This window comes from Pelodiscus sinensis, unplaced genomic scaffold (assembly GCF_049634645.1).
Source record: "Pelodiscus sinensis isolate JC-2024 unplaced genomic scaffold, ASM4963464v1 ctg35, whole genome shotgun sequence".
Classification (NCBI taxonomy): domain Eukaryota; kingdom Metazoa; phylum Chordata; order Testudines; family Trionychidae; genus Pelodiscus; species Pelodiscus sinensis.
In genome coordinates, this window is record NW_027465908.1 from 5,643,421 (window position 1) to 5,663,743 (window position 20,323).

General features: G+C 45.3%; 1 protein-coding gene across 7 annotated transcripts in view; it reads left to right on the plus strand.

The window, feature by feature from the left end:
• LOC102451734 (nuclear factor related to kappa-B-binding protein) overlaps positions 1–20,323 on the plus strand; it is a 57,670-nt gene that overhangs the window by 17,217 nt on the left and 20,130 nt on the right. For 6 of the 7 annotated variants that reach the window (XM_075916523.1, XM_075916522.1, XM_075916519.1 and 3 more), the window contains 8 exons: positions 5,657–5,717; positions 6,844–7,018; positions 8,299–8,405; positions 8,894–9,017; positions 13,598–13,677; positions 14,449–14,669; positions 14,789–15,068; positions 15,985–16,206. In XM_075916523.1, coding sequence (XP_075772638.1) covers positions 5,657–5,717; positions 6,844–7,018; positions 8,299–8,405; positions 8,894–9,017; positions 13,598–13,677; positions 14,449–14,669; positions 14,789–15,068; positions 15,985–16,206 — 1,270 coding nt within the window. The remainder of the gene's footprint in view (positions 1–5,656; positions 5,718–6,843; positions 7,019–8,298; positions 8,406–8,893; positions 9,018–13,597; positions 13,678–14,448; positions 14,670–14,788; positions 15,069–15,984; positions 16,207–20,323) is intronic. The other variant, XM_075916524.1, reaches the window with a different exon arrangement.

Below are 20,323 nucleotides of genomic sequence, written 5' to 3' on the forward strand. Positions count from 1 at the left end.
CACTGGCAGTGGCAGCAACAGCACAGTTTCTGGTACTGAGCACGGTACTGAAAGCTTCGGTACCGTCCACTCCCGTGCCTAGTTACCTACATCAGAGGGACCTCGCAGTATCATCAGCTTTTAACTCTCTTGTTCCTTGATACAGACAAGTTAGCTTACTCAGCATATCTCATCGCCTACTTAATTATCTAGTGATGACGACGATGAACGGGTCATTTTCATCCCAGTTATCACCAGGCACCGAGATATCAGAACTTGTCAGCCAGCCTTATGCAACCCATCGCAGCAGGCATGCCCCCCCTGGGGCTCTATGCCCTTAGATGCCACCACCTATGCCTTATCCAGTGCAGTGACAGTATTGGAGCCCATGGGCTCATGACTACAAAAAGAGACAAAGAAGAAACATACTCAGCATGCACTTTCTCCTACACCCCAATCCCCATAATGCTGCAGAGGGAGCAACAGGAAACCACAGTTCTGCAGCTTGGGTCTGGATACATCCTTAGACACACATTCATCTTCCTAACAGTGGCAGATGACTTCACTTCCTTTCAGGATCTTTTAAAAAGAGTAGCAGCCAATCTTAACATCTCCACGGAGGAGGTGCAGGAGCTTTACCAGTATTCTTCAGGCCTTGCCATCGACCAAGATCGCCTTGCCTAACAATTCAGCTGTCATGAAACCTGCCAAAACTCTGTCACTATTCCCCAACTTGTAAAAAGGCAGATAGAAAATACATTCCCCCAAAGGGATCAGAATTCCTATTCACACCCCCTTCACCAATCTCATTGGTGGTGGACTTTGCCTATCAAAGGAACAAGCAACAATAATCCCATTCCGCCCCAACAAAAGACAGCAAAAGACTCAACATGTTTGTCAGGAAAGTTAACGCATCATCCATGCTACAGCTCAGAGTGGCCAATTTATACTGCACTCCTCAGTAAATATGATTTCAACAACTATACAAAATGTCATAGCTTTATTGATGACATACCCAAGGCAAAACAACAATTCAGAGCGGTTATTGCAGAAGGTCATGTGCTGTGATATGAACAGCTCTGCAAGCTGATCTTGATACTACAGATACAGCCGCCAGAGCAACAGCAACTGCAGTTGTGATGACAGGAGCTTCCTGGTTCAATTTCTCAGCATTCCTTGTAAAATCCAACCAACTGTCGAGGATCTGCCATTTGAGGGTGAGAAATCCTTCTCGTCCAAAACTAATGAGGTCCTCCACTCCATGACAGACTCTTGAGCAACGCTCTGCTCCCTTGGCATTCATACTCCTGTAATGAGGAGGCAATATAGATACCAAGGTACCCGCCCCACACCCAAAGGCAGGATCATCCACCACACCAACAACGCAGTCACGGGAGGCAGCAACATAGACGTAATCATGGCAGCACCACCGACCAGCTGCCCCAGCCTAATAAGCAAATTTGAGCCATCCGACTTATGAGGAGAGGCTGAGGGAGTTTGTTCTGTTTGGTCTGTTGGGTCTGTTTAGTCTGGAGAAGCGAAGAGTGAGGGGGGATATGATAGCAGCCTTCAACTTCCTGAAGGGAGGTTCCAAAGAGGATGGAGAGAGGCTGTTCTCAGTAGTGACAGATGGCAGAACAAGGAGCAATGGTCTCAAGTTGTGGTGGGAGACGTCCAGGTTGGATATTAGGAAAAACTATTTCACTAGGAGGGTAGTGAAGCACTGGAACGGGTTACCTAGGGAAGTAGTGAAGTCTCCATCCCTAGAGGTGTTTAAGTCCCGGCTTGACAAAGCCCTGGCCGGGTTGATTTAGATGGGATTGGTCCTGCCTAGAGCAGGGGGCTGGACTTGATGACCTTCTGATGTCTCTTCCAGTTCTATGATAAGGGGATGGTTTGAGAACATGATCTTGGTAACTAATTGACCATTCATTATCAGTGGGTAATAGGTCAATGGAGGGATGATAGGAGTTACTATAGAGAACTTTCTGGGTGTCTGGCTGGTGAGTCTTGCCCACATGCTCAGGGTTTAGCTGATCGCCATATTTGGGATCGAGAAGGAATTTTCCTCCAGGGTAGATTGGCAGAGACCCTGGAGGTTTTTTGCCTTCCTCTGTAGCATGGGGCACAGATCACAGCTGGAGGATTCTCTGCATCTTGGGGCCTTCAAAGTATTTGAAGGCTTCAATATCTGAGACATAGGTGAGAGGATTATTCTAAGAGGGGTGGGTGAGATTCTGTGGTCTGCACTGTGCAGGGGGTCAGACTAGATGATCATAATGGTCCCTTCTGACCTTAAAGTCTATGAGAAAGGGATCTAGGGGTCATGGTGGACTACAAGCTTAAATATGAGTCGTCAGTGTGATGTTGTGGCAAAAAGAGCAACTGTGATTCTGGGATACATTCTGGGGTGTGTTGTGAGCAAGACACGAGAAGTCATTCTTCCGCTCTCCTCTGTGCTGATTAGGCCTCAGTTGGAATATTGTGTCCAGTTCTGGGCACTACATTTCAAGAAAGATGTGGAGAAGGGCCAGAGAAGAGCAACAAGATTGATTAAAGGTCTAAAGAACATGACCTATGAAGGAAGACTTAAAGAATTGGGCTTTTTTTTTTTGGAAAGGAGAAGATTGAGGGGTTTTCAGGTATCTAAAAGGGTGTCACGAGGAGAGAGAGAGAAATTGTTTTCCTTGATCTCTGAGGATAGGACAAAAAGAAATTGGCTTAAATTGCAGCAAGGGAGGTTTAGGTTGGACATTAGGAAAAACTTATTAACTATCAGGGTGGTGAAACACTGGAATAAGTTGCCTAGGGAGTTGTGGAATCTCCATCTCTGGAGATATTTAAGAGCAGGTTAGATAGACATCTAGCAGGAATGGTCTCTAGACAGTACTGGATCCTACCATGAGAGCAGAGGACTGGACTCGATTACCTCTCAAGGTCCCTTCCAGTTCTTGTGTTCTATGATTTTATGAGCCAATCCATACAGTTCATTAGAGCACAGCTTGACTCCGCTTTGGCCATAGCTTCCCTACTTCATGACAAATTCTTAAAAATTTGCAAGCTAGTCTGAGCTCTGCGCCTAATGCCATGTGTCACAGCTCACGACTGTCTCCAACTTTTAGGCCACATGGCAACCTGCAATCCTGTGGTCCTGAGCATGTGTATTTTCATGAGATGCCTTCAGGGATGGCTCTGATCAAGCTACACCCTCTAACCAAAACCCGTCCATTCCCCACGCAGTAAAAAGTGAAGTGTTACGGTGGCCAGGACAGAAAACTCATGCAAAGAACTTTTCCAAACTCCAGAACCCACTGTGGTCATCACCATGGATGCCTCCCTTATGGGCTGGGGAGCACACCTGAAAGATTCCATGACCCAATGCCTATGGACCCCAAAAGAGGACCCTACACATCAATGTCCTTGAGCTCAGAGCCTTACGTCTTGCATGTCAACACTTCCTATCTCACATTTTCAGAAGACATGTCAGAATCTATACGAACAACACTGCCTGCATATTTTTATATAAACAGACAAGGTGGGGTACAGTCCCATGCCTTATGCTGTCGCCCTGTGGAACTGATGCCTGACCCATGCTATCTCCTTGATGTCCAAAACACCACTGCTGATGCGCTAAGCAGAGTCCTATCACGGGACCACAAGTGGCAGATAGATTATTCAGTCCCCTCTTGTTCCAGGGTGGGAATGGGAAAAGACTTACTGAGATCTTCAAGTGGAATCATCACCTACTGTTTGCATTCCCTCCAATTCCCCTCCTCAGCAGAACAGTTGTCAAAATATTGAGGGACAAGGCAAAGGGTCATCCTCATAGCCCCTTGCTGGCCTTGGCAACTGTGACTTCCCTTCCTGAAGAGAACGACCCTATGTTGCCCAATCATGCTCCCATGGAACCCTAGGATCCTGTTCCACTTGGGACCCAAGTTCTGCACCTACAGTTTCTAACACTGCACCTGAAAGCTTGGTACTTGGGTGATTCTCAGAGATAAAGCTACAATGCTTAGCCCTGATACAAAATGTGCTCCTCCACAGCAGAGCCCCTTCAACACACAAGACATATAGGAACCAATGGTCCTGTTTCATTCACTAGGTTACTCCCTGCAACATAACTCTGGAGACAGCCCCACTATTTGCAATATTGGACTACTTACTGTACCTTAAACAATCCCATCTCTCCATCAGCTCAAGTAAGGTACACTTAGCAACCATCACAACATTCCATACAAGGATTGATGATACCATGATCTTCACACATCAAACGCTTCCTAAAAGGCCTACAAGCATTATAACCTGACATAGCTACCCCACAGACACCATGGGACATACACTTGGTGCTTAAAACACTCACTAAACCTCCATTTGAACCTATGGCCACATGCTCCCTTCTTCACCTAGCTCTAAAAACAGCATTCCTTGTAGTGATAACATCAGCCCATTGAATAGGAGAGATGGCTGCCTTAATGGCCAATCTGCCATATGCTATCTTCTTTAAGGATAAGGTCTCCCTACAGACCCATCCCAAATTTCTACCCAAGGTACACACCACGTTCCGCGTCGATCAAACTGTCCACTTACCTGTATTCTTCCCCAAACCTCATACCAATACCCAGGGCTTGACAAACGGTGGCGAAAACCGCTCGCCAGCCCCGTATTGCGCATGCGCAAGAGCTGCATTGCACATGCGCATGCCACGGATAAACGGGACGTGCGGCTGAAATCTACTCGCCACAGGCGTGTAGATTGTATTTGTTGAGCCCTTCCAATACTTTTGCAACCCAAATGCATACCCTCGATGTACGTAGGGTACTTTCCTTCTACCTCCATAGAACAAAGCCCTTCAGGGCATCCTCTAAACTCTTCATCTGCATCACAGAACGCAGCAAGGGACACCAGATGTCATTCCAAAGACTGTCCCACTGGATCTCAGACTGCGTCAAAATTTGCTATCACCTAAATCACCCCCACCTACTCAATTTGTGCCTATTCTTCCAAGACTGTAGCCACGTCAGTTGCTTACCTGTGCAAGGTCCTATTAAAAGACATATGTGCTTCTGCTACATGGACACCAGACCAAACATTTGCTAAACATTACACACTATCCGCTGGCCCTCTTCACTCCACAAAGGTAGCGAAAGGTGCTCCTGACAGCAGCTTACCTGCCTGATCCAAAGTCCCTATCTCAATAGGGCATGTTGCTTTGCAGTCACCTCCTTTGGAGCACCTTCTGGGATGTGTCTTGAAGAGGAGGTTACTCGCCTTTGGCAGTAACTGACGTTCTTCAAGATGAGCAACCCTGGGAGTGCTCCACTACCCCTACTGTTCTCTCCTCTGCTTCGGACCCATTTTCTCTATCAGGCTAGGTTCCAGATAGAGAAGGAACTGAGTGGGGAGAGTGGCCCCATGGCACCTGCACACCTCTACAGCCCCCATGCACTGTTATGAAGAATCTGGTCTGTGGTGCTGGGATGCACCGACATCTCCTGTAGAGCACCCCCAGAGATACTTATCTTGAAGAACATCAGTTACTGCCAAAAGTGAGTAATTCCTCTTCTTGTGTGAGGCACATTGGTAGATAGGCAGAACTCGTCACACACAGCCTGATACCCTTTCAACCTGTAATTTGACTCTAGTCACTGAGGACTGACACTAATCTTTGTTTCAGAAGGACTGACTACGTGGTCCGTCCTAGCACTGGGGAGGAGAAACGTGTTTTCCAGGAGCAGGTGAGGGAGAATCCACTCTTGTTTCAACATAGATCTGCCTCCAAGTCAGCTGACAAGTAGGATAATTTAGAACAGGAGTCAAGTATCTGCTGTATACCACTGACAGTGAAAACAGAAGTGATTGTAATATAACTGTACTGCCTTCACACAGGCTTCACAGCTTCTGGTGGAACCATGTTGCATTGAGAACAGACCCCAGCACTTTCAGTTCTAAATACCTCAGTGCTTCTCCCCTCCCCACCCCCCTTAAGATAAAGGAGAGAATCTATTTGAGTCATTAATACTAATGCTTACATACAGGTCAGATGGTGACCTAATCAGTATTCTTGAGCAGGTCTCTTCCATCCAGTTGAAGGCAATGGAGCATGCAGGTGCATGCTGGGAAGTCTCTACATAGCAGACATTTGTAGAAGATGTTGGTTTCAATGTATCTTACAGGCTGGTGGTCCATTAAGGGCCAATACCTTAGGAGAATTTCTCTTCACCTCTTTCCTCCTATTCAGTGTTTGTTCAACAGTGTGATGTGCATGAAAGGGGTGGACTATGTCCTTTACTTTGTCACTTCAGTTGTGAAGGATTGGTGATGTATATATTTGTGTGAGGATCTAGATATAACCAAGATATAACAGTTTCTGTCACCTGTGCTGCCTCCCTTTATTCACAAACAGAAAATAAGCTGATGGAATTCACTTTTCATGTCTGAATCATTTAATACTTGTGATAGTCCCTTAATTTCTGCCACACTTCACATTCCTCCCTCCCTTGAGTCTAACTGGTTATTAGGTCAAATAGTTCAAGTACAGCACACTTTGTTTTTAATCAGAAATAGTGCTTTGTAGAAGAGATGTTATTAAATTATGACCCAAAGGCACCTAGTATCGTATATGTTTCAGGCAGAAGCTTAAAGCCCCCAATGCACTTCATAGTGCATGATATTGAACCCTGAGAGATTCCTTCTTGACTGGATTGTAATAGCCTCCTGCTTGAAAGCATGAAGAATGAAAGTCATTTCACTCACCTTACAGTGTGTATATGCATTTCTGTATACATGGCTAATCATAAAATGTGCTAAGACCTTTTCCTTCATCACATACCTTCTGCTAAACATCCATCTCCCCACATGCAGGAGCGCTACCGTTACAGCCAGCCCCACAAGGCCTTCACCTTCCGCATGCATGGCTTTGAGTCAGTGGTTGGTCCTGTGAAGGGGGTGTTTGACAAGGAGACCTCACTGAATAAAGCCCGGGAGCATTCTCTTCTGCGATCTGACAGGCCTGCATATGTCACCATCTTGTCTCTTGGTAAAGTGGCAGTGTTGTATACAATACAGCTTTTTTTTTTTAATCTTCCATAAAAATTGCCTCACGTGAGGCTTTATACAGCTAAATCGTCGGAGGAGGAGAAGAGAAGTAGGTGACATTGGCAAGGAAAAAACATGTTTGAAATGAGCTGAGAAGGAGCTAGAGAGATTCATGGAGGCTGTTCCAGATAGCAGGAGAGAAGACTGTGCAGCCGAGAGCCGTAGAGGAAATGGGGAGCAGAGAAGGAGAGAGATGAGGTCTTTGAGGCTGGTTGGAGCAAACCATGGATGGTTTGGAAATGGGGAGAGGTAACTTTGGACTGGATCCTGATATAATAAAACCCAGGGGAGTTGTTGGGCAATGTGGAATAACATGCTCATACAGCAGTAGTGTATGAGAAGTTGGGTGTCAACATTTTGCACATGCTGGACTCAGGCAAGATGGAAGGGAGGCTGCAGTAGTCGAGGGGAGATGTGGTGTGGAACAGGGAGAGGAGTAGAATCCAAGTTCATTCTTGTTTTATACTCCCATAGATAACATTTTTGACAGTGTTTCTGTTCAGCACTTTTACATCCAATTAAGAAAGGGATATGGGTCTGTTACCGATCAGCCCTTAATTTTTGAAAGTGCCTTCTAGGAGCTGTGGGGATGTGATTCATGCATGAATGTGTTATGATACTGCCTCTTCATAAAGTGGAGTGTTAAATTTTCTGGCAGAAGGCCTAAAGGCCGTCCACAGCAGAGGCAGAGAAAGCTATGACTCATAGTTGCTCCTTCCCTGTAACCAGAGTTTGAAATTGATCTTTATCAGTTGCAGGCTTCTGTTGAAACAATATGTATGGATTTTAGAGACGTTTTAAGCAGGAGCAAATGCTAATTCTGCAAGTGTTTTGCTTAAACCCTTATAGAACAGTACCTATAGATTAGGAACAGCCCTAAGCTGACCCAGTTGCCTGGGTAGCCCCCCGTATTGGAAAATTTGGGAGCTGAAGTTGAATGACAGAGCCAGAACTTGCATCCTTGAGTTAGTCCATCTCGAACACAGGCCTGCAGTGGTTGAAGACACTGCATGTTATACTGGAGCTGCCCTTTGCCATCTGTGACAGTGACAGTATCAGTATTGTGGGTTCTGGGAAGGTATCTCTGGGAAACCCCCCTCAGTCAAATAAAGATCCCATGTGGGTGAGGTGAGGAAACCAAATATATAAACTGAAAGGCTTGAAGACAGCTGCCTAGATTTATAGCGCAGGTCTGACTAAGTCTTATTTTCCTGTTACCAGTTCGCGATGCTGCAGCCCGCCTTCCTAATGGAGAAGGAACTCGTGCTGAAATCTGTGAGCTGCTTAAAGATTCCCAGTTCCTGGCTCCCGATGTCACCAGTGCCCAAGTAAGTTGGATGACAATATGCTAGATTGGGATGGTTGCCATTTTTAAGCCTTGGAAACCACCATTCCCTCCTAAAAATCCACTGATGAGGATAGGCAGTATTTGGTGACTAACACAATAAGGGCAAGAAACATCTGGCTCATGGAGTTGGAAATGGGAGCTGTATTCCATTTCACTGGGCTACTACAGCAGTGAGCTTGACATGGCCAAAATACAGCTAGCAGGCCAAATGTGGCCCCCAGGGTTAATACTGCTCTTGGCTACAGAACTGTGGCCCACAGGGACTGAAGTTTCAGCATGTTTCAGGGCTGAAGTTTGTATTCTCTGAAGGCCTGAACCTCCTTGCTCAAATGAGATTCGCTAATCGTTGTTTCCATTTTTATGCCAAATAGGTCGAGCCTTGAAATTCTTGGCCATTGCTGAACTGAGCTATTGGTTGGTTGGGCAAAGTGTAGACACATTAAGTTTACCGTGTGTTCTGTTTTCCAGGTTAATACAGTTGTGAGCGGTGCTTTGGACCGGCTACACTATGAAAAAGATCCCTGTGTGAAATACGATATTGGACGCAAATTGTGGATATATCTACACCGGGACAGGAGCGAAGAGGAGTTTGGTAGGTGCTTATTGTAGAGAGCTGGGTAGCAGCTGGATTGGACTCTGTTTAAAGTCTCCAGATAAAGATTTGAAAGGGTTGGTGTTAGGTTAAGTGTCCTGGCCTGTTGATACAGCTATGGGGCAGCAGTAGCACTGAAAAAGATTTAGGAACCATGGTGGATAGTCAGCTGAACGTGAGCTCCCAGTGTGATGCCCTGACTAGAAGAACTAATGGGATTCTGGGATATGTAAACAGGAAAATCCGAAGTAGGAAGAGAGAGGTGATGTTTACCTCTATATTGGTCACAGGTGTGGACACTGCTGGAATCCTGTGGCCAGTATGGGTGCCCACGATGCAAGAAATGAGGTGATAGTTTGAAGAGGGTTCAAAGGAGAGCCCTGAGAATGATTAAAGGGTTAGAAAATATGGCTGATATCAGTTTAGCTCCTTGAATTTTATCTATAGTGACGGTTTTTATCTACAAAGCGACGGTTATGGGGTGAAAAAACTTTAAAAAACAACAAATAGTCCTGCAGCACTTTAGACACTAACAAAAAAATGTAGATGGTGTCATGAACTTTTGCAGGCACAACCACGAAAGCTCATGATACCATCTACATTTTTTGTTAGTCTCTAAGGTGCTACATGACTATTTGTTTGGGGTTTTTTTTCAGTTAGGGTGCATTTACACTCTAAACTCAAAATAAGATATGCAATTTGTGCTACGCAAATTGCGTATCTTATTTCAATTGTACTTTGAAGTAGCTTATTTTAAAATTTGGCACATCTGCACAGCACCAAACTTTGAAATAATGCACTATTTCAACACATTTGTTAAACCTTGTAGAACGAGAGTTCCCCCATTATTTTGAAACAGCGCATGCCCCCATTATTTTAAAAAGTATTTCGAAATAACAGGCACATTTAAAAGACAGTGGGGGAGCCCCACTGTCTAGACATACAGGCATTCCCCGGGTTACGTACAAGATAGGGACTGTAGGTTTGTTCTTAAGTTGAATCTGTATGTAAGTCGGAACTGGCGTCAGCCGCTGCTGAAACTAATCACTTTCAACCGCGGCTGAATCTGGATGCCAGTTCTGACTTACATACAGATTCAACTTAAGAAACCCAGGCATCCCCAAGTCAGCTGCTGCTGAAACTGATCAGCGGCTGATTCCAGGAAGCCCGGGGCAGAGCAACTCTGCCTTGGGCTTCCTGTAGTCAGCCGCTGGTCAGTTTCAGCAGCGGCTGACTTGGGGACGCCTGGGGCAGAGCAGCTGCAGGACCAACCCGGCAGCCCCCAGCTGCTCTACCCCAGGGGTAGGCAAGAAAAGCCTGGTCTGCTGGGGGGGGCACTAGCTGCACCCCCCCTCCCCCCAGCAGACCAGGGAGACGGGGGTGGCGGGACCGCCCATGTCCTCCATGGCTTTGCTCCGTTTCCCTGGTCTGCTGACCTGGGAGACCTGGAGCAAAGCCGCAGAGCACGCAGGCAGCGGGACAGTCCAGGCGTGCTGTGGCTGTCCCACTGCTGGCGTGCTCCGAGGCTTTGCTCCCCATCTCCCTGGTCTGCTGGTCAGACCAGGGAGACGGGGAGCAAAGACGCGGAGCACGCCCGCAGCGGGACAGCCCAAGCGCGCCCGGGCTGTCCCGCTGCGGGCATGCTCCAAGGCTTTGCTCCTGGCCCCCTGGTTTGCTGGGGGGGTCCAGCAAAGCCGCTGGACCCCCCCAGCAGACCAGGGAGACCGGGAGAAGCTTTTCTCGCCCCGGAGGACACGGGTGGCGACCCGCCGCCCGTGAGCTCCGGGGCGAGAAAAGCCCCGTTCGTAAGTGCGGATCCGACATAAGTCGCATCCGCATAAGTCGGGGACTGCCTGTACTCGTACAGACTAACACGGCTGCCCCTCTGAAACTTTTGGTTATGGGGTGACTTATTTACAGTCTGTATATATCTAAATGTGGAATAAATATTTAATAATGGGTTCTTCAGCCTAACCAAAAAAAGGCAAAACACAATCCAGTGGCTGTCTAGCTTCAGCTTCCAAGTTCAGACTGGAAATGGGGCACAGTTTTTTAACAGTGAAACAATTGGACCATTTCATAGAATCCTAGGGCTGGAAGAGACCTCAGGAGGTCATTGAGTCCAACCCCTGCCCAAAGCAGGACCAATCCCAACTAAATCAACCCAGCCAGGGCTTTGTCAAGCTGGGACTTAAAAACCTCTAAGGCTGGAGATTCTAACACCTTCCTAGATAACAGATTCCAGTAGTTCACCACTCTCCTAGGAAAATAGTTTTTCCTAATATCCAACCAAGACCTCCCCCACTTGAGACAACTGCTCCTTCTGCCATCCGTCACTACTGAGAACAGCCTATCTCCATCCTCTTTAGAACGTCCCTTCAGGAAATTGTAGGCTGCTATCAAATCCTCCCTCACTTTTCTCTTCTGGAGACTAAATAGATCCAAATCCCTCAGTCTCTCCTCATAGGTCCTGTGCTCCAGTCCCCTAATCATTTTGGTTGCCCTCCGCTGGGCCCTTTCCAGTGCGTCCCAATCCTTACTATAGTGGGGGCCCAGAACTGGATGCAGTACTCCATATGTGGTCTCACCAGAGCTGAATCAAGGGGAATAATAACTTCTCTGGATCTGCTGGCAATGCTCCTCCCAATGCACCCTAATATGCCACTAGCCTTCTTGGCTACAAGGGCACACTGTTGACTCATATCCAGTTTCTCATCCACTGTAATCCCCAAGTCCTTTTCTGCTGAACTGCTGCTTAGCAGTCGGTCCCCAGTCCGTAACAATGCTTGGGATTCTTCCGTCCCAAGTGCAGGACTCTGCACTTGTCCTTGTTGAACCTCATCAGACTTCTTTTGGCCCAATCCTCCAATTTGTCTAGGTCAATCTGGACCCTATCCCTATCTTCCAAAGTATGTACCTCTCCCCCTAACTTAGTGTCATCCGCGAACTTGCTGAGGGTGCAATCCATCCCCTCATCCAGGTCATTAATAAAAATGTTGAACAAAACTGGCCCTAGAACCGATCCTTGGGGCACTCTGCTTGAAACCGACCACCAACCAGCATCGAGCCGTTGATCACTACCCATTGGGCCTGACAATCTAGCCAGTTTTCTGTCCACCTTATAGTCCATTTATCTAATCCACACTTCCTTAACTTGCTGGCAAGAATACTGTTTGTGATGGTATCAAAATATTTGCTAAAGTCAAGGTATAGCACCTTCACCGACTTCCCCATGTCCACAGAGCCAGTTACTTCATCTTAGAAGCTAATCAGGTTGGTCAGGCATGTCTAGCTTTTCTAGCTCTTAACTTGTTCTTTCTCTACTGAGGGCTGCCCATCTCCTTCCTGTACTGCGTTGCCTAGTGTCTGGGAAGACCAAAAAAGCATTGAGTATTTCTACTTTACTCACATCATCTGTCACTAGGTTACCTCCCTTATGCAGTAACACCCTCCCTGATCACCCTCTTATTGCTAACATGCCTGTAGAAACCTTTCTTGTTATCCTTCACATCCCTTGCTAGCTGTAATTCCAATTGCACTTCCGCCTTCCTGATTGCTTCCCTGCATTCTCGAGCAATATATTTATACTCCTCCCTAATCATCCCAGTTTCCACTTCTTGTAAGCTTCCTTTTTGTTTTTAAGTTCTCCAAGCATTTCCCTGGTAAGCAGCCGTGGTCGCCTGCCATTTTACCCAAGGTCATGGTGGATTCTCCACCCCTGGCAAGCTTTAAATGCAGATCCATGTTTTTCTTGAAGATATGCTCTAGGCCAGTGTTTCTTAAACTTTTTAAGACCGAGGAACATCAAACAGTATTTTTTTTGTTGCGCAAAAAAAGGGGGGGAGGTTGGGAGAAGTTGTTGTGGGGGGAAGGAAAGGGCTGGGGGGAAATTAAGAAAAAAAGGTCACCTGCCCCTTTAAGGGCTGCCATTTTCAACTCTGTTCTCTGTGGCACACCTCCGACTGCCTCGCCGCACACCAGTGTGCCACGGACACAGTTGAAGAAACACTGCTCTAGGCATTATTTTAGGGCAGTTTGTCTAATCCAACCTCTAGTCCATCACAATGATCCTTTCTGGCCTCTGAGTCTGTGAAACCTCTCAACATTATGTGAAAATTAAAAAAAAATGATTTAAACCGCATGAAAGGTTAATTTGTTCATCTTGGATAATGTCATAAATGTAGTCAGTTTCACTTCCTTTCTAGTCGCTTTCTGGTCATCTTGACACCTGACCATTCACTGTTGAGTGCTGATCAACAGAATAATAAATCAGGTTGAAAGCCTTGAATGTTTTTCCTGAAAAGTGATGATCCATGTGCAAGACATGTATACAAGTGTACATGCAGCTGCAGTGGGTGCATATGCAGTTGTCTTTGCGTGCACGTTTCTTTCACATGGAGTTTCATTGTCTTGGCCAAACTTTTTCAAGTCTTTCCATCTGACGCAATTATTGTTCATTGGTAATTGACAACTTTTGATGCATCACAAGACAGTTCTGAAGCAGATGAAGGGCCATTCAGCTCTGCAACCTCAGTTCTTCTTTTATTTGGGGACTATCCCCCAATTGTGTCTCTTTGCAGAACGGATTCACCAAGCTCAAGCTGCTGCAGCTAAGGCAAAGAAAGCCCTCCAGCAGAAGCCAAAACCTCCAGCCAAGATAGTAAGTTGCCTTGTGCAAGTGGGTGGCACAGAGAATTCAAGGAATAGGATGGCTTTGGGAATGGAACACTGAGCTTTTCAGCTTGATGGTACTGGTTCACATTTGAGTCCATGCCCATAGAACTGCAGATTATTACTGTCTGTTTCAGTTACATTCAAACATATAGAATGAATCTGAGAGACTCAGTCCAGTTCTTAGTGGACAATTGCCCACTCGCAAAACTCTCCACCACAGTTGGCACTAATGGTTCTCAGTAGTGGTGGGCTCAGTAGGGAGGCTAGTGGAATAGAGCTATTCATCCTTTCATAAAGCTCATTGGCTGGCCAGTGCATGCGACATTTCTCCTGCCACTGTCCATGTGTAGGTTAGCTATGGATAAATAGAGGATTTGGTTCTCCAAGGCTGTCCCTCCAGCATTTTGGATTAGCACTAAATAATTTTGAGCAAAATTATTTCCAGTTACCATTGCCAGCTGGCTAGTTTGCTAGGTATGTCTAACGTGGAAATAAGAGACTAAGAAATCTGCATCTATCCCCTACTACTGAAATGCAGTCACCCTGAAAAGCAGTTGCTGACACCTTGTACCACATTGGGAGGGGAGGAGAATCATTAGTTTGTAACCTCAAGGTCCTGCTTTATGGAAGATGTTTTAAGGTTCATTTATATCTGCACAAAAAAGAGTGCCTCCATTTATTAAGGTCTCGCCCTGCACAGTGAACTACTATGCTTGTTTCCATACGGACCATCATCCCAGTTGTGCTCTTGTTGCAGAAATCTGGTAGCAAAGAGAGTTCAGTGAAAGTGTTCCCCAGTAGCACTTCAGAGCCAAGCCAGCTGAGCCTCAGTGACTCCAGCATGCCACCCACCCCTGTGACTCCAGTGACACCCACCACACCAGTATTGCCAGCAACACCCATTTCACCTCCTCCCGTCTCTGTGGTTAGCAAGACTATTCAAAGTGTTGGGCCAGAGCCAGCTAAACCAAGCCAAAGGTAATGCTTCCCCTGCACTCCTGTGTGTTCCTGTGATAGCAGAGAACAAGCCCAATTGTTGCTTACTGTTGTCTTCTCTTACAGCTTCATTAACCTACTGACTTTCCATTTCCCCACAGTGTTCTCTTGGTGTCATCTCCTCCCATGCCTCAGCTTGGGACGCTGCTCTCCACAGCTCAGAGTGCGCAGACACAGGCTGGGCCACAGCCATCTCTAACCAGGGTGGTAAGCCATACTTCCGCTTCCTCAGGCCTCCCACAGGTCCGAGTGGTCACTGCGCAGTCCAGCCTTCCATCTGTGACTCAGCAAGCCGCAGCGGTAACTCAGCAGCAGCAACCTGTGTCAGTGCCTCAGATCCGTGCTCCAGCTATGTCCACGCAAACAAAAGTACCATCTCAGGTGAGAATAACCATGGTGAGACAATTCAAGTACTGTTCACCCTGATGAGTCCCATAGTGCTCTGGAGGTGATCTATACAAATCACTCACCAGCTGCTAACAAGCAATCAGATGTGAGGTAGTTTACAGAGATAAAAGGCCAGAAACATGGCTGAAGACAGACAAGACAAAAGAAGGGAAGAACAGAGCAACAGTTCAGGGAAGGATACAACACTGAGATGAGAGAGATTCCTGGAAAAAGTGGGTTTTAAGGAGGGATTTAAGAGGTATTTAGTGGAGATTAGAGGAGACTATTTCAGGGTTAAGAGGCAGCACAGTACAAAGAGAACACATCTGAGAATCAGAATGATGGAGGGGAGTAGATGGAAGAGAAGAGAAAAGCAGGACCGACAAGATTGTGTAGGGATGTGGAGTTAAAATGTAAGACCCTGGAGATTAGTAGGTGAGTGGCAGGAGCCTGTGAAAGGATTCAGATTAAATATGGCGCATGTGCTGAGTGGCAGAAGAGGAAGTGATGGTTACAATGATGAGAGTTGTCTATGATCTTTGGAGACTGTCACCTTGTTCTGCTTGTGCAGCATTGAGCACAACAGGGTCCTGACTCCTGGCTGGGGCTCCTACTGCAATACAAATTACTGCTAAGTGATAAAGGCAAGAGATGACACAGGCTTTAGAAATGGAGACTGTCAGCTTATTTAAACGAGGCAAAACTGTTGTTGTGGGTACAGCATTTTGGCCCAATAAACCTGGCAGTGCACACCTTTGCTGTGTTTCCAGCCTTCTTAAAGAAGAGTTTCAAGGAGAGATGTAGCAAGTGGAGACACATAGGACAGAGCAGGGAGAAGAGTCCCAGGCGTCTTAGACAGTGTGAAGATAAGGGCACACTATGTATTTTTTGCCTTTGCTTTTTACATTAGACTGTAATGACGGTACCAGTGAAAGCCCAAACAAGCCCAGTGCCATTGCAACGACCGGGAGCATCTTCAACAGGACAGGCAGGTATCGCTGTGACGGCACTCTCTGCAGCACCCAGCCCCACTACAAAGCCAGCAGCTAGCTCTCCAGGCAGTTCTGCACCAGTCTCCTCCTCTTCCACCACTGTTGTTCAGAACGTAGCTGGCCAGAACATCATCAAGCAGGTGAGAGGAGCAAATGGGGAGGTGGACTGTTACTCTTCTGTTTCTTACAGCTTAATAGAGGGCTTAGGCATCCAGATGTGCAAGGTCTAGTAGAAAATGACATCAAGTTTCTTACTACTAGGTTTTGTTGCCCAGGCAAATTCAGACTGCTGTATTTGGGCCATTTTTTCAAATTCCAGGGTGTGTGCTTGGTCTCACTGCAAGTGTAGATGTGGGGTGTTTGTGTGTATGCAACATACAGACCCCAAATGGACATGAGAAAATAAAAATGGCCATACTGGGTCAGACCAAAGGTCCATCTAGCCCAGTATCCTGTCTGCTGACAGCGGCCAATGCCAAGTGCCCCAGCACCGAAGACAAAGATCAAGCGATTTGCCTCCTTCCATCCCTCTCCAGCCTTTGAAAAACAGAGGCCAGGGTCACCATTCCTTACCCCCTGGCTAATAGCCTTTTATGGACCCAACCTCCATGAATTTATCTAGCTTTTTTTTTTAAACTCTGTTATAGTCCTAGCTTTCACAGCCTCCTCTGGCAAGGTGTTCCACAGGTTGACTGTGCACTGTGTGAAGAAGAACTTTCTTTTATTAGTTTTAAACCTGCTCCCCATTAATTTCATTTGGTGTCCTCTAGTTCTTCTATTATGGGAACAAGTAAATAACTTTTCTTTATTCACCCTCTCCACACAGATCATGATTTTATATACTTCTATCATATCCCCCATCAGTCTCCTCTTTTCTAAACTGAAAAGTCCCAGTCTCTTTACCATCTCCTCATGAGACCCGTTACAAATCCCTAATAATTTTAGTTGCCCTTCTCTGAACCTTTTCTAATGCCAAAATATCTTTTTTGAGGTGAGGAGACCACATCTGTACACAGTATTCAAGATGTGGGCATACCATAGTTTTATAAAGGGGCAGTAAGATATTCTTCGTCTTCCTTTCCATCCCTTTTTTAATAATTCCTAGCATCCTATTTGCTTTTTTGACCGCCGCTGCACACTGCGTGGAAGTTTTCAGAGAACTATCCACGATAACTCCAAGATCTCTTTCCTGATTAGTTGTAGCCAAATTAGCCCCCATCATACTGTACGTATAGCTGGGGTTATTTTTCCCGATGTGCATTACTTTACACTTATCCACATTAAATTTCTTTTGCCATTTTGTTGCCCAATCACTCAGTTTGGTGAGATCTTTTAGAAGTTGTTCACAGTCTGCTTTGGTCTTGACTATCTTGAATACTTTAGTATCATCCGCAAACTTTGCCACCTCACTGCTTTACCCCTTCCTCTAGATCATTTATGAATAAGTTGAATAGGATTGGTCCTAAGACTGGCCCTTGGGGAACACCACTAGTTACACCTCTCCATTCTGAAAATTTACCATTTACTCCTGTCCTTTGTTTCCTGTCTTTTAACCAGTTCTCAATCCATTAAAGGCTCTTCCCTCTTATCCCATGACAACCTAATTTACACAAGAGCCTTTAGTGAGGGACCTTGTCAAAGGCTTTCTGGAAATCTAAGTACACTATATCTACTAGATACCCCTTGTCCGCTTGTTTAACTCCTTCAAAGAACTCTAATAGATTAGTAAGACATGATTTCCTTTACAGAAACCATGTTGACTTTTGCCCAACAAATTATGTTCTTCTGCATGTCTGACAATTTTATTCTTTACTATTGTTTCAGCTAATTTGCCCGGTACTGATGTTAGATTTACCGGTCTGTAATTGCCAGGGTCGCCTCTAGAGCCCTTTTTAAATATTGGCATTATGTTAAGCTGTCTTCCAGTCCTTGGGTACTGAAGCTGATTTAAAGGATAGCTTACAAACCACTGTTAATAGTTCTGCAATTTCACATTTGAGTTCTTTCAGAACCCTTGGGTGAATGCCATCCGGTCATAGTGATTTGCTACTGTTCAGTTTTTTTCAATTTGTTCCAAAACCACCTCTACTGATACTTCAGTCCGGGACAGTTCCTCAGATTCAGTATGCACAAAGGAATGTTCAGGTTTGGGAATCTCCCTAACATCTTCAGCCGTGAAGACTGAAGCAAAGAAATCATTGAGTCTCTCCACAATGACTTTATTGTTCTTGATTGCTCCTTTTATATCTCGATCATCCTGGGGCTCCGTTGGTTTTTTAGCTAGCTTCCTGCTTTTAATGTACTTTAAAAATGTTTTGTTATTACTTTTTGAGTTTTTGGCTAACTGTTCCTCAAAATCTTTTTTGGCTTTTCTTATTACATTTTTACACTTAATTTGGCAGTGTTTATGTTCTTTTCCATTTACCTCACAAGGATTGAACTTCCACTTTTTAAAAGATGCCTTTTTTATCTCTCACTGCTTCTTTTACATGGTTGGTTAGCCACGGTGGCTCTTTTTTAGGTCTTTTACTATATTTTTAAATTTGGGGTATACATTTAAGTTGGGCCTCTGTTATGGTGTCTTTGAAAAGTTTCCATGCAGCTTGCAGGGATTTTACTCTAGTCACTGTACCTTTTAATTTCTGTTTAACTAAGCTCCTCATTTTTGCGTAATTCCCCCTTTTTAAATTACATACCAGAGTGTTGGACTGCTGAAGTGTTCTTCCCACCACAGGAATGTTAAATGTTGTTATATTATGGTCACTATTTCCAAGCGGTCCTGTAATAGTTACTTCCTGGACCAGATCCTGTGCTCCACTCAGTACTAAATCGAGAATTGCCTCTCCCCTTGTGGGTTCCTGTACCAGCTTCTCCAAGAAGCAATAACCATATATACCAAAGGATACAATTAAAAAAAATGAACACATATGAAAAGGACAAATCACATTTCAGAACAGAAGAGGGATGCGGGGGGGGGGGGGGGAGGGAAAGGAAGGTAAGTATCTGTGAGTTAATGAAATTAGAGGTGGGGAAAGTTAGATGTCTGTGAGCTAATGGTATTAGAGGTGATAATTGGGGAAGCTATCCTGGTAATGGGTAAGATAGTTGGGGTCTTTGTTCAATCTGCCCCCCCGGAGAGTGTCGAATTTTAAAATTCATTAACTCACAGATACTTACCTTCCTTCCCCCCCCCCCCCCCCCCCCCCGCATCCCTCTTCTGTTCTGAAATGTGATTTGTCCTTTTCATATGTGTTCATTTTTTTTAATTGTATCCTTTGGTATATATGGTTGTGACTATTTTCTTCCACTATTTGATCTGAGGAAGTGGGTCTGGCCCACGAAAGCTCATCATCTAATAAACCATCTTGTTAGTCTTTAAAGTGCTACATAGTCCTGCATTTTACTTCAGCTACACCAGACTAACACGGCTACATTTCTATTACTATTCCAAGAAGCAGTCACTAAAGACATTGAGAAATTTTATCTCTGCATCTGACATGTACCCAGTCAATATGAGGATAATTGAAATCCCCTATTATTATTGGCTGTCAAAATAAAAAAGTCTCTCTAATCACCCTTAGCATTTCAACGTCACTGTCACTGTCCTGGTCAGGTGGTCGATAATATAGCCCTACTGATAAAGTCTTATTAGAGCATGGAATTGCTATCATAGTGATTTTATGGAACATTTTGATTCATTTAAGATTTTTACTTCATTTGATTCTACATTCTTTCACATATAGTGCCACTCCGCCACCCACATGACCTGTTCTGTCCTTCTGATATATTTTATATCCTGGTATGATTGTGTCCCACTGATTGTCCTCCTTCCACCAGGTTTCTGTGATGCCTATTATGTCAATCTCCTCCTTTAATACGAGGTACTCTAGTTCACCCATCTTATTAGTTAGACTTCTAGCATTTGTGGCAAAAAATTGTTTAAGTCTCGGCTTGAGAGAGCCCTGGCAGGGTTGATTTAGTTGGGATTGGTCCTGCCTAGAGCAGGGGGCTGGACTTGATGACCTTCTGAGGTCTCTTCCAGTTCTATGATTCTGTTTATTTGTCTTCTCTTCCCTGATGTATTAGATTCTTTTATATGTGATTGTTTGTCTGATCTGGCCCATACTTTATCATCTTCCCCCTCCTCTCTTTCTGACTAAAACCTAGAGAATCTCCACCAATGGACTCTCCTCTAAGAGAAGTCCATGTGCTCCCTCCCACCAATCAGCTTTCCCCCATCTCTTAGTTTAAAAACTT